Here is a 13,686-nt window from a genome sequence, read left to right as displayed (position 1 = left end):
TTATGGAATACAAATCAGTAATCGTAATACTGATATTTATTTCACGAAAGATTTAAGTAACAATAGACATAAATATAATAATACAATAGTTTTACTTTTATATACAAAAGTTATGTTTATGTGCACTGAGGTTTTGGAATAAATATATGTTTTAAAATATATGCAGATTTATATAAAAATTCGAAGCACTATAATGCAAACAACTAAATAGCAAAACACGAAACATTCGGAATGTCTTTCAAAAATTAATGTAACATATTATTATTAAAAAATTATTTTTCACACTTTAAAAAAAGATTACATATGATTTTATAATACACAAGTACAAATGATTTTACGAAAATCTGGAAAATAATACACATATCGACAAAAATGATATTTAGTACGTATGACTTGTTTATCTTTCTTGTAAAAACAAATTTGAGATTCTACATTACGAATCGCATCGCGGTTTACTTAATTTTCACAAAATGACTATTTCTTTTTTTTCTTTTTCTTTTTTTTTCTTTTTTTAATGAAATCTTTGGATATTTCAATCAATAAATTATATATAACACGTTGTACAAAGCAACTATTTCACATCACACAATAGTTACAGATTTTTTCACATGAAATAATTAGTTTCTTTTGACCATAGCAATGCTGAGGCCGAGAATACTTGCAAGACCAATAATAACTCCTCCTGCAATGGCCATACCATAAAGTCCTTCTGTAAAAAAAAAAAAATATAATTTTCAAATTAATCAGAAGAACTTTTTTATCTTTTTAAGTTATTAAATTTGTGTTATAAAATACGAATAAAATCGAAATAAAAAAAAATATAAATGTAATACTATAAAGGCATTGAAAAAATTTGTTTTATAATAATATTTTTATTAAGCAAGTAAAATATACACAAAATAAAAAATATAATTTGATTATATAGATTATTTATATATTCGTGAGATATTTCTGGAAAATCAATTTTCGAAACCAAAATAAACACAAAAATTGCTCTATAAAAAAATTAAGATTTATTTACTAAATTATAAACAATTTAGTTTATATTATATATGGAGATAAAATGAAATAGAGATAAAATAGAATAGTGTAAAATATACATCTTATTGTATTTCTGCTTCATTTCATCTAACACAAATTTAAGTTAGTTATAATAAATAAGTTTCAACCAACTTATAACAACTTTTAGTTCATGAAATAAACTTTTAAAATATTATATTTCATAAAAATATTACATAAAAATATAATATTTATGTAATTATATTAATATAAAAAAAAACAAAAGAATAATTTTGATAAACAATAAAATTGTATAAAAAAAATTGTTTCATATTAATATCTATGAAAAAATATTTACAATTTTTAGATATAAAATATTTAATATTTAATGTTATTTAAAATTTGTTCATATATAAAAACTCATAATTATAAGAAATAATATTAAAATAATAGTTAATATTTAGATAAAAAATGGATAAAATATAATTCTTATATTATGTAATATATATGTATGTGCAAATATTTTTTAATATTAAATTTAATACAATGATTATATTTATTTCAGACTTTATAATATTATAAGAGCTTTATAATATTATATCATTATTTATAATATTTATATTATTAATTAAAATAATAATTTATAGCACATACTTATTATATATATATTACATTACTTAATATTCAATAAGATTAAATAACTAAATGTTAATTGTAAAAAGCCTTAAAAATAAAAAAATAAAAAATTTATTATTTAAATCAATAAAAAATAATTTATAAAAAAAGAACCTTTTTCCATTTTTTTCTTGATCAATGTTTCCAGATGCTGTACTTGTTGATTTCCAGGTTCAACCTGAAGAAACGATCTGACATACGCTAAAGCTTTTGTATATTCCTATAAATAAAAAAAATACTAAATTAGGTGTAATATAATATTAAGTAAATAATAATGTAATATTAAAGTAGATAAATTAAAATGTGATGCTATATTTATTTTTAATTCAATAGGTTCTAAAATCTATACCTTTATTCTAGCATTTCCAATAGCTAAATAATAAAGACAATCCCGTTTTTCGCTATCACTATGATTGCAATATAAATCTTCCAATAACATTATTCCTTTTCTGATATCTGCAGGATATTTGCTTCTAACAAGACACCATGCATATTCAAATTGAGCTTTTTGTGTTATTACTGATGAACGTAATTGCTCATTATATATACGTTCAAATTTCTGAAACAAATAAATAATCCATATTTAATATAACAACATATGATGCAACATTTCTACAAATGCAATAGTAATTAACCTCTGAATTATGTCATCATTTTCAATCAGAATTTAAAATATAAACTTATTATAAACTTCGCAAAAAAATATTTACATTAAAATTATATTTTAATTCGAAAATTTTCTTAAATAGCCTATTATAATTAAAAAAATATATATCAAAAGAAAAATAACAACCGGTACAAAAAACAAATTAAACTACATAACCTCTAAAATATTTTGAACCTATTCAATACAAAAAGTAATAAAATCTTTATTTCCAAAGTACAAAACTTGCTATCAAAAAATATTTAATATTGTATATAAAATATTTATTATTCGCATGCTTAATATATATAAATAAAGTGCTAATAACCTAATGAATAAGAATGATTTTTTATAAAAAAAAAAAAAAATACCTTTAAATCATCAGAAGAAACAACCTCTTCGAGAACGTCCTCCATCTTTTAATATAAATTCTCAAGAATACTACGAAAAAATAATTTATCCTTTCCTAAATTCTACCTTGAAAGCAAAGAACTCATTACAAAACTACCAACTTCGTTCCGGCAATCGAGCTGTCAAAGGTAAAGAAACAAGTAAGTGCACATAGGTATGTAATGCTTCTACTTCCATTCGCTATTTACTGGTAAGAACAATATCGCGCCATTATATATATATGATTTAAATGACCTTACGTTAGCATATGTATAAATTTATTTTTTTTAATTAAAAGAAAATTTGAAAATATAACTAATATAAATCAAAATCATTTCATTATCTCTATATTTTAAAATATAATTCTTTGCTTAATAATCGAAATAATCAAATATATATTTGATTTTAAAATAAAACAAAATAAATATAATAAAGAAAAAGTTTAATTACACATATATATATATTGATAATAAAGATATTTTAATATATATAAATTTTAATTAATTTTATTTTCTATATTCTATTAGTTACATGAAACACAAAAATAAATAAAAATATAATTTACATATAAATTTAAAAAAATTTTGTATAAATTAACATATATATATATATATATGTTTTATATGTTTTATATATATATATATATATATATATATATATATATATGAAAAGGGATATAAATTATAAATTATCTTTTATTTTCTTAATTTATTTACAAATAAATTTATTTACAAAATAAGTTAAGTTTTAATTTATTTAACTATATTTTGCTTATTAATTATTGGTTAATTATTATTGAACATTTCATTCAACTGTTTTGTCAATGAATATAATGGCATGCCCATTACTGTATAAAAATCACCATCTATTTTTTCAATTAAACAACCACCAAGACCTTGTACACCGTATCCTCCAGCTTTATCTCTTTAATAAAAAACATCTTTAAATATTTTCATATTTTAAAAAGTTATTATACTTAGAATCAAAAAAATCAAATATTTTATACTCACAGAGGTTCTCCTGATTTTATATATGTCCATATTTGTTCTTCTGATATATCACCAAATTTTACTTTTGTAGATTCATAAAAATTTACTTCTTTTTTTGATGTTTTTAAACATACTCCAGTATAAACTATGTGTTCTTTATTTGCTAAACTAAAATTTTCTCAATTAAATCAAACTAATATTAAAATTATTTCTATCTAAAATAATTATTTCACCTCGATAATATTTCAAAAGCATGATGTTTGTTCTTTGGTTTTCCATAAATAATATTACCCATTGTTACTATAGTATCAGCACCAATTATTAAAAAAGGTGGTATAACATCTTGTAATCTATTATATACATCTTGTACTTTATATTTTGCTAAATCTTGTACATATTCTCCATAATTTTTATATATTGATCTATCTAAATTTTCATCGTACATTGATGGCACTATTTCTACATTTATACCCTATTATATAAATAAACATAAAATAAATTTTCATTCAAAATCTATTATTATGTATGAAAAATTAGAATATATAATATTATTTAAATATAGTATTTCAAGTTAACATTATTATATAAACAAAATTTATATAAAATATATCATTATAATAAATCATATATCATGAATTAGCTACATTATTTTAATAAATAAAAGCTTTTGAACAATTTATTTTTTGTATAGGTTATTATTTCACTTTTCATTTTTTATGTGTATAAAAATTTTATCTAAATTTATATAATATATTTCTGAATATTATAAAAAAATTACCAATTGTTTCATTATTTCATATCGTCTAGGAGATGCACTAGCTAATATAACTCTACTTGTTGTTAAAGCTTGTATTGTTTGTTCTAACATTATTTTTTTTTCTAAAATATATTAATAAAATAATTAAAAATATAAAAAGTTTAAAAGAATTTAGTATTAAATTTATATATAAATCTACAATTTATATATAAATCTTTAATTTAATAATATAAATTTTTAATTTATATTATATCTTTTAATTCCCTTATATTTTCAAGAAAAAAAATAAATTATATTATTATTATCAAGGAGATGAAAAGAGAAGAAAATACGTAAGTAACATGTTACGTTATTATTACATACTAAATCCAATATTTCCAGATGTCGCCAGTTATGAGATCTTCTGTTAAAGAAATATGAATAAGTGGAATATAATAAGAGAGTTTTTATGTTTTTAATTAAAAAAATATTTTACTTATTATTATAATAGAACAATTTTAATTATTTTATCTTTTCATTAAATAATCTCCAAAGAAATACATATATTAAAAAAAAAGGAAAGTATATTTTTCTAAATAGGTTATCCATATAAAAAATTATACAAATTATATCTTGCAATTGAAAACTTAAATTTCTATTAGTAAAAATTAAATAAAAATATTTTTAGCCAAATATACATTTAAATGAATAAATAAATATGCATAAAAAATTGAATATATATTATATAAAATTGAAATCATTTTATTAATACAAACAATGCGATATCTAACACATATTTTCACAATTATTTTGAATTGCTATTTCTAAATTAATATCGATTAAAAATGTTTAAAAGTTAATTATGATAACACGTGTAAAGTATTTATCGATAATTTACATCATTCTTACATTTTACTATTATGAAACATACTTTAAAAATTATTTATCCAATTTGTAAATTAGATTTCTACTATCAATAAAATTTTTGAAAAAATTTTTGAACGATTGAAATAATTTTTATATTAATAGATTCATTAAGAAGTTAAGATAAATAATTGAAAGATGACAAAAAAAATGATTCGAAGAAAAAAATAAGTAAAAGGGAGATAGGACAAATATATAACGTAGCTTAAAAATATTAGAGCGGGGAGGAGAACTATTTTCTAGGCACAGAAGATTCTAATACATCGTAATCGGTAAATTACGTAAATGCCGCATGCCATGAACGAACCTAAAGGTCAGTCAGTCCGAGATCTTACATAATCGTAAGGCGAAAGGTTGACCCATCTTTACGCTGTAGCCTTCCAACTGAACAAAGATTTCGCTGCATTTTTTCGTCATATTTCGCATTGTTTTATGATGCAACATCTTATCAATTTCATTAATTAATTTAAAACGATTTCTCAAGTGGAGGTAAAATACAATATGAGGCTTATGATGATCTTGTTTCTTTGTATAATCTGTATAAAGAGAAATGAATCCTTGATAATGATGTATTTTTTATAAACTTTGTTTATTCCAAAAAATAATTTAATTATAATAATTAATAAATAATAATAATTAATATTAAAAAAAATCTTTTTTTTCTTGATTGATATCGTCAAAAATGATAATGATATTTGATATCATTGAAAATAATCTTTGATATTGTTAAAAAAACAAACCTCTAGTTAATATATTTAAGATATTGAATTCATTAAAAAATAATTAAAAATAATATTAATATTTCTTTTGACAAATTACTATTGTTATTATTTTATAACAAATAATGTTTTATTTGATTATTTAAATAGATACAAAAAATATAAAAAATATAAAATTTTAAAATAAATAAAATTTAAAATTTAAATATATTTTTTATTTGTTTGCTTGTTTTATTTAAAAGTTATATATTCAAAAAGTATTATATTAAATATAATAATAAATAATTTTATAAAAAACTTATGATAATAATATATCTTCATTTTTTAGATTTATGTTAGAAATAAAATGAAATAACAGAATGATATTATTTATATATATTAATGATTCACTTTATATGATTTTTAGAGTTTATTAATCATCCGTTTAATAATTAATTAGAATTTACTTTCATTAATTATATTGATGAATATAAATTATTAATATATCATTTATATTATTGATATGTTAAAAATTTTATGAAATTGATTATTACATATAATATGTTTTTAGTAAAATAAGATTCTGATGTCTAAAAATGCTACATTAAATTAAAAATTATAAATAAAATATTATTTTTAAAATTCATATTTTTATCATTAAATTTATTAAATAAAAATTTTTATTTTTACTTATAATTTTAAAATGTATAATTTTAAATACATATTTTAATATTATTTGTTTACAATCTAAATATTTTTAATAATCAGTAAGAATCAATAATCAATAAAACTCTTTAATATATTTGCAATTAATTATTTTATACTTATTCATCTATGTAAAATCAATTTCATTGTTTTATTAATTATAAACATCTAGTTTTTCATTTTATTTGTTTATTATATTTTATTAAATATAATTTAATTAATTATATTTGAAATAGTAATATAAAATATTATAGTTTCTATTACATACTGTAAATAATATTATACAAATAAATTATATAAACGTAGATAATTTTATTTAGAATTGCTATTAAATTATAATTAAACAATATAAATTAATTGAATATGATTTATTTTCTGAAAAGAATAAAACATATGTATATAAGATTCGAATGACAAAATTATTTTATTTTATTGTATTAAAGGTTGTGTTAATAATAGTTCAAAAGAATTGGAAATATATTGGTTACAGTTGAAAATGCAAATTACCCGGAATTCTCGAAGATGATTTCATGAAAATAACACGGGTTATCTGAAAATCTACATAATCAAAGGCTATGACGAGCAGGATATTAAAAACTAGTTATTAAAGAATATTCATAGACAGAATGCCAGGATAAAGGTATGATGATGTATGCTATTGTTACTTCATGCTTTTACGGAATCATAAATGGAAACAAAGATCTTGAGTGTGCAGAAAGCATTCTTCCAAAAAAAAAAAAAGAAAAAAAATGCAATCTTCGTATAATCTTGTAAGATTTAGTGCAAATTATTTATTTTCTTCCATGTTAAAAATAGTTATAATTAATCAAGTATGAAACATTCAAAGAAGAAAAAAGAAAAATAGAATAAAAAATTAATAATAAAAAATAAAATATTATTTGAAAAAAAAAGGACAGAAAAAATAAGAAACTATAATACAAATTTTTCATATTCTTATATTTCTATTATTATTGTATAATAATATATTATATATTGTACAATTTCTATATTATTGTAAAATATTATAAATATTAAGCATTACAAAAATAATGATCGCGAAGAAAGACATAAATTATATTAATAAATACGATACATCTTATTACTTCATCTATCTATTTTCATTGATTTGACATATATTTCTTATCTCTCATGAATTTGAATTTTTTTTATCCATATCGTGATTTTTATCGTACATCAAGGTTAAAAGAAAATTAATTCAATAAAAGAAAATAATTCAAATTTTTTGATAAGAATCTTGGGATAAAAAATTAATTAAATAGATATATAAATTAACGTGATCTTTGAAAATTAACAATTGAAAAAAAAACGAGAAATTCTTGCAATTCTTTAATTCTTATTTGCAAAGTGTATTAAATGTGGTGAAATTGGTGAATTAACTAATAAGTAAAATGAATGGTATAGGTCAACTTCTATTTCTATGTATGCGATGAAACGTTAAGTGGATATCATAAAAATGATGCAAGTGACCAAACATGTTGAGTAATTAAGGATGTTGCACTTTGCTTCTGCATTGGACATTACATAACAATATTATGTATTGACTGTCGAATGCTGTTAATTGTGATACAAATTTAATATATGTAATGACTATAAATGTGGTTTTTCGCAAAATTAGACACATCTATTGCAACATTACGTGGTTTTATTGCCTTTTTTTAATTTTATTTATTCACGTTTAGACAGTTTCATTTATTTATATTGTAAAGTTATTGAAAGATTTATCTTCAAAAGACTTCCTTAACACTTTCGAAATACATTTTTCTTTCAGTAATGAAAGCATAAGTATTATAATGGTATAAAAAGTATATAGGATTTCTAATCCCATTTCTAATAAGATTTTATATCATAATAAATCAATCAAAAATTGTAATAATTTTATCTTCTAAAAATTATATTTATATTAATCTTGAAAAAATTAAAAGATAAAATAAATTATCGATGGTGAGACTATGAAATCTAATGTATTTTGTTCGTTTATTTATTTTTATAATTTATTAAATAATATTTATTATTAAATAATAATATTATTTTAAGACTTTGATTCATATATTTATTATATAATTATTTATTTTAATTCTTAAATATATTTTTCATAATAATTTAATGTAAATCCAAGTTGTATATTGAATCGATCTTTCTTACTATTTTTAATTTATCTATTTTTAATTTATTAAAAACATTTACTGTTGAACTGACATTGATACTGTTTGAACTTCAAATTAAGATAATAATTTTATTTAATATAAATTACTAGTCATTCAGTATCTGCTTATACCAAATTTTATCAATATAGATATATTATTTATATTAGATAATGATATAACATGATATAATAAATAAATAATCAAATAATCTTTCTCCGACTTCGATAAAATGAAAATCTTGAATTCAATTTACTAATATTAACAAATTGACAAGTATAATAAATTATACCTTATACTTTCATTGCATAAACAGTTTTCAAATGAACAGAATAATCAGTTATAATTTGTAAATTTCATTTCTAGAACTTTATTCGGTTTATTACCGAACTTGTTATCGTTATGCAAGAGACTTTATTAACACTGTTAACTTGTAACACTGTGAAACTGTGACTTGTAAAACTGTGTAAAACTGTGACTTGTAAAATTGTGCTAGTAACATCAATTCAATTGAGCAAGAGAGAGCTCGAAATAATTTTCGCAAAAATAAAATATCGTAATTAACAAATAAATAATAATAATGGAAATAAATAACAAACCATGAAGATCATCATAATCGTAATTAACAAACAAATAATAATAATGGAAATAAATAACAAACCATGAAGACCATCATAATACCAATGGACAAAGCTGATTATATTATATAAAAGAAGAAGAAAAAAAAGAAACTTAATCGTTACCTCAAAAGAAAGTTTCATCAAAATTTCATCGGTCATTCCATGGCGTAAGAACAGGATGGAAAAATCGTAATTGTATCTCCATTTAATCGCCACTGTGAATTTGTTCGGTGTTCATCCCGTCCTTGAATTATTATCATTGATCAGAGCACGTTTTGCAATGTGCTTTCTCGCAGGAATTTGCAATAATTCGACGTTAAAGTCGTGAAAATACACCTCGTCGGCATCCCTTAAGGCTTTGTATGGTAAAATCAAGTAAAATCGTGGCCGGCGAGCCGAGAGGCGAGCAGTAATCGCCAAGCTGTCGTTATTAAATGTGATTACGCAACTCGAAAAGTGGCTTCAAAGGACGCGCATTATGACACTATAGCACGTAGTCGTTTCTAGAGGGCGCTAACATCATGCCTCGAGGTGTCTGCGTTTAGCATTACAACTAATACGTTGAACAGGGGCGTACTCAAACGGAACTTGATCCCGGAATATAGTAATCTTTTTCTTTTTTTTCTTTTTCTTTCTTTTTTCTTTACGGATAATGAAATCTTATCGCTAGAATAGATGCAATTGTATTCTCTTTTGTTTTCATATCCGATTTCAAATTGAAATTATAGATTCTAAGTTATATTGTATAAGATATATTATATTTTTAGTTTTTTAGTTTTTAATTGTAAGTTATAGTTCCTTTAATAAAAGAAATTTCGATAATATCTATTTAGAATGATTGACAAAGTGTTTTATTTATTTTTTTAATTTTGTTATAATATTTTAAATTTATGTATATACAAAAATTATTAGAATAAAAATTTGATAATTGTTTGTATTCTGAATAAATATGCAATTAAATTGTTAAAAACAATGTTTTAAAAAAAATTTTTTCTGTAAATATTAAATAGTTTTATAGAGTATGAAAATTTGTAGACTAAAATTTTGTATATCATCTTTAAAATATGCGTAGAAAAATAGAAATCTGCATATTAATCTTTAAGGAAAATTTTCACAAAATATCAAAAATGAAAAAAATTACTTCAACACTTCAAGTACTCTGCAAAGTATAAGCTATAGATTAAAATTTATGTAATATCTTTATATTATATTATTATATTAATTAATTAATATATATATATATATATATAATAATACTTATATACAATATTTATTATTATATGTGTTTATGTATTATTATATATATATATTATATATTAATATAAGTTATATTTCATTGTGCATTTAAAATTATTAATAGTTCTCTCCTTTTTTTTTCTTTAAATAATAATAATGAACTAAATTAAATTATAAATATTATATATATAATGTGATTATAAATAAATTTTATTTAGTTTAATTATTGATTTCAACTCAATTGATTATTAAATAATATAAATAAGTGATATAATGATTATTTCATACTTTTTTTTAAAAATAAAAAATATATAATAAATTCAAATAAATTAATCTTTTGATTTTATCAAATATAATGTATAAAGTAAAATATGAAATTAAATTTATTATGAAACAAAAAATTTTTCATAAAAACAATTATACAATTATCTATTATTTTTCATTTCAATTTTTTAATATATTAAATTTTTTTAACTAGTTTTATTAACTTTTAATTTTTATTCAAGAGAAGTACGTAATTATTTTTCATTATTAACTCTTTTCAATATATCAATATTTGTAATAATAGATAATTTATATGATATATCTATTTCTATGTAACTTACCTGATCGTCTCATCACCACAGCTGACTTCACGGACGAGTTGCATGATCCATACTTGCGTGTACAGTCTCAGCCAAGCAATTGCGTCTGATCGATACTTTGAAATGGAAATGGAATGTAAATTACACTTTTCGAATATAAGAGATTGATTAAAATATCTCGAAGTAATGGATGCGATGCAGTCACCATGTGAATAGTAGTTTTCTAATTTTATAACTCTAATGATGTATATAATGTAATATCAAAAAATATTTACGAAATAGCATAAAGTTAATTTGAAACGTAAAAAAAAATTTGAATTTTTATTCAGAAATTTGTATTTACACATATATGGAATATTTTTATATGCATTTCATAATCTTATTATATGAAATGTATTAAATTAATTTACTTCTCTCTTTTTAAATGATGCAACATGAGGAAAGATATTATGACTTTCAATTAGATGTTATTCACTGGAAACTTTAATTGTTAGAATCCAACTCTGACGGAAGAGACTAAGTAGATTGATGATGATCGAAGTCAGGCAACTTTAATTTATTCAATTTGCAATAATCTGTTGTTATTGTTGAAGCAATAAGAATTATTGAAAAAAAGCAAAAATATTCAAAATTACTTATATAAACATATATAAATTTGTCACCGTTTCTTCTTCTATGCAATATATCTCATCAGCCAGTTTTTCATCATATTCGGTAACTTAATCTTTCCAGGTTTGTTAGATAAAGGAATCTTTTCTCATTTATGTATTTACATTTATCCATGTTAATAGCTTTTTCTTCTTCTTCTTCTTCTTCTTTCTAGCTGAGTTTCATCATCGGTGATATTCTATTTTCTTTTTCCTCTTTTTTATCTCTTTATTTTTTTTCTAATATTTTCTCACTAATTTCATTATCTTCATGATTAATTTCATATTATACCTTCTCATGTATAACATCTCCTCATAAAATGTAAAAATTAAAGAGACAAACAAAGTAATTCTCGCTGCTGATGTTTTTGATAGATAGTTCGAACACTGGAGGTGCATTCGAGTATCTACTTGACACACCTTCTGTCGCAATAACGAACATTTTTCTGACCTTTCAGTTGTCATTAAAAAGAAAGAAGAAGCTCGGCTGACGCGAAACGGAATTGCGGTTCGACTAGTTTCAAAGCAGCGGCCGACCACCGCAAACGACTGAAAACACTGACATTTCAATCTTCAAAGAGAAAGAGATACACTGCCTACCCCTCGTTCCCATTCATTCCTTCTAACCATCCAAGAAAAATGTCCTACGATTCTATTAGGTCACCCCATAGGTAATGCGGTTTTTCTGTGAGTCATACTTGAATACAATGGAATACCGACACGATAATGAAATGGAAAATAGAAAATATAATGTTAAGTATTAGATCGCTGTATGATAAATTTCACTTAGAGATGAACAGTGTCAATAATTAATATATTTTTGAATAATTGAACATATTTTATTAAGATAAAAAGATCATTCGAATGAAGAAACTTTTATTTTAAAATGAATTTAAATTATTTTCGTATTTTGAAATAAATGAAATATATTTTATTTAAGGATTAAAAGATTGTTTAATATTTATAAAATTTTTTTCAAGAAAAATTATAGAATAAATAGAATAAAATTATTATATTTGATTTTAGCGTTAATTTATAAAATTAATGTAAACAGTAATAAAATAAAATAGATAATGATTAAAAGAAATAATTTAATATATTAGATATTATATAACTAATGATCAATCAAAAAATTATTTTATATGTAAAAATAAATTAAAAAGAAAAATACAAATTTTTTTCATTTAAGGCTTTTTCATTTCAAAATAAATTTCAAGTAAATATTTTAAATATATATAAAATTGATTAATTCCTAATTGAATATAGAAGAATTATTGATATAATTATTGATAGATTATTCTGTGTGTGAAAATAAGCAAAAAATATAGAAGATTTTTTTAATTTAAAAATTAATTTTTAAAAAAATCGAGTTTAAAAATTCATTGATATATTCTCTATATGGATATATTCAATCTCGATTTTTTAAAAAATAGAGCCTTAAAATGAAATTTGATTATACACTTTTCATGTAAAATAATCTTCTATTTGAATCCAATCGAGAATTAGCCAATTTCGCATGTATTTGAAAAATTTTTAAATTTCAATTTACTCGAAAACGAAGGTTAAAACAAATAAATTTTTTTTAAAATTATTTTCTAATCGATTGTATCATTGATAGGACATCTTTGTATATTAAATGATTTTTAGAGAATCAATTTTAGATATCAAAACAAATGTA

At 20.6% G+C, this 13,686-nt stretch overlaps 2 protein-coding genes across 6 annotated transcripts; both read right to left on the bottom strand.

Annotated features, from left to right (window-relative positions):
* Window positions 1–3: 3 nt before the first annotated feature.
* Window positions 4–2,950, bottom strand: LOC107995201 (mitochondrial fission 1 protein). The gene is made up of 4 exons (XM_017052558.3): window positions 2,689–2,950; window positions 2,024–2,233; window positions 1,789–1,894; window positions 4–709 (listed from the first exon to the last, which is right to left on the bottom strand). Exons 1-4 carry the CDS (start codon window positions 2,731–2,733, stop codon window positions 618–620), a joined length of 453 nt encoding a protein of 150 aa, XP_016908047.1. The 5' UTR covers window positions 2,734–2,950; the 3' UTR covers window positions 4–617.
* Window positions 2,951–3,386: 436 nt separating this feature from the next.
* LOC107995211 (dTTP/UTP pyrophosphatase) lies at window positions 3,387–11,406 on the bottom strand. 5 transcript variants are annotated; one of them, XM_062072146.1, is made up of 4 exons: window positions 11,383–11,406; window positions 3,930–4,168; window positions 3,718–3,864; window positions 3,387–3,631 (listed from the first exon to the last, which is right to left on the bottom strand). In XM_062072146.1, the coding sequence occupies exons 2-4, from the start codon at window positions 4,139–4,141 to the stop codon at window positions 3,493–3,495; spliced, it is 498 nt and encodes a 165-aa protein (XP_061928130.1). In that variant the 5' UTR covers window positions 4,142–4,168; window positions 11,383–11,406; the 3' UTR covers window positions 3,387–3,492. The 5 variants fall into 5 exon arrangements, with proteins under 5 accessions (XP_061928130.1, XP_016908059.1, XP_016908058.1 ...); XM_017052570.3 differs by lacking the exon at window positions 11,383–11,406 and adding an exon at window positions 9,665–10,285; XM_017052569.3 differs by lacking the exon at window positions 11,383–11,406 and adding an exon at window positions 4,475–5,891.
* Window positions 11,407–13,686: the final 2,280 nt, after the last annotated feature.

Source organism: Apis cerana, linkage group LG2, assembly GCF_029169275.1.
Source record: "Apis cerana isolate GH-2021 linkage group LG2, AcerK_1.0, whole genome shotgun sequence".
Lineage (NCBI taxonomy): Eukaryota > Metazoa > Arthropoda > Insecta > Hymenoptera > Apidae > Apis > Apis cerana.
The sequence above is the reverse complement of the archived record's forward strand: the minus strand, read 5'-3'. Positions and strand labels throughout refer to the sequence as shown.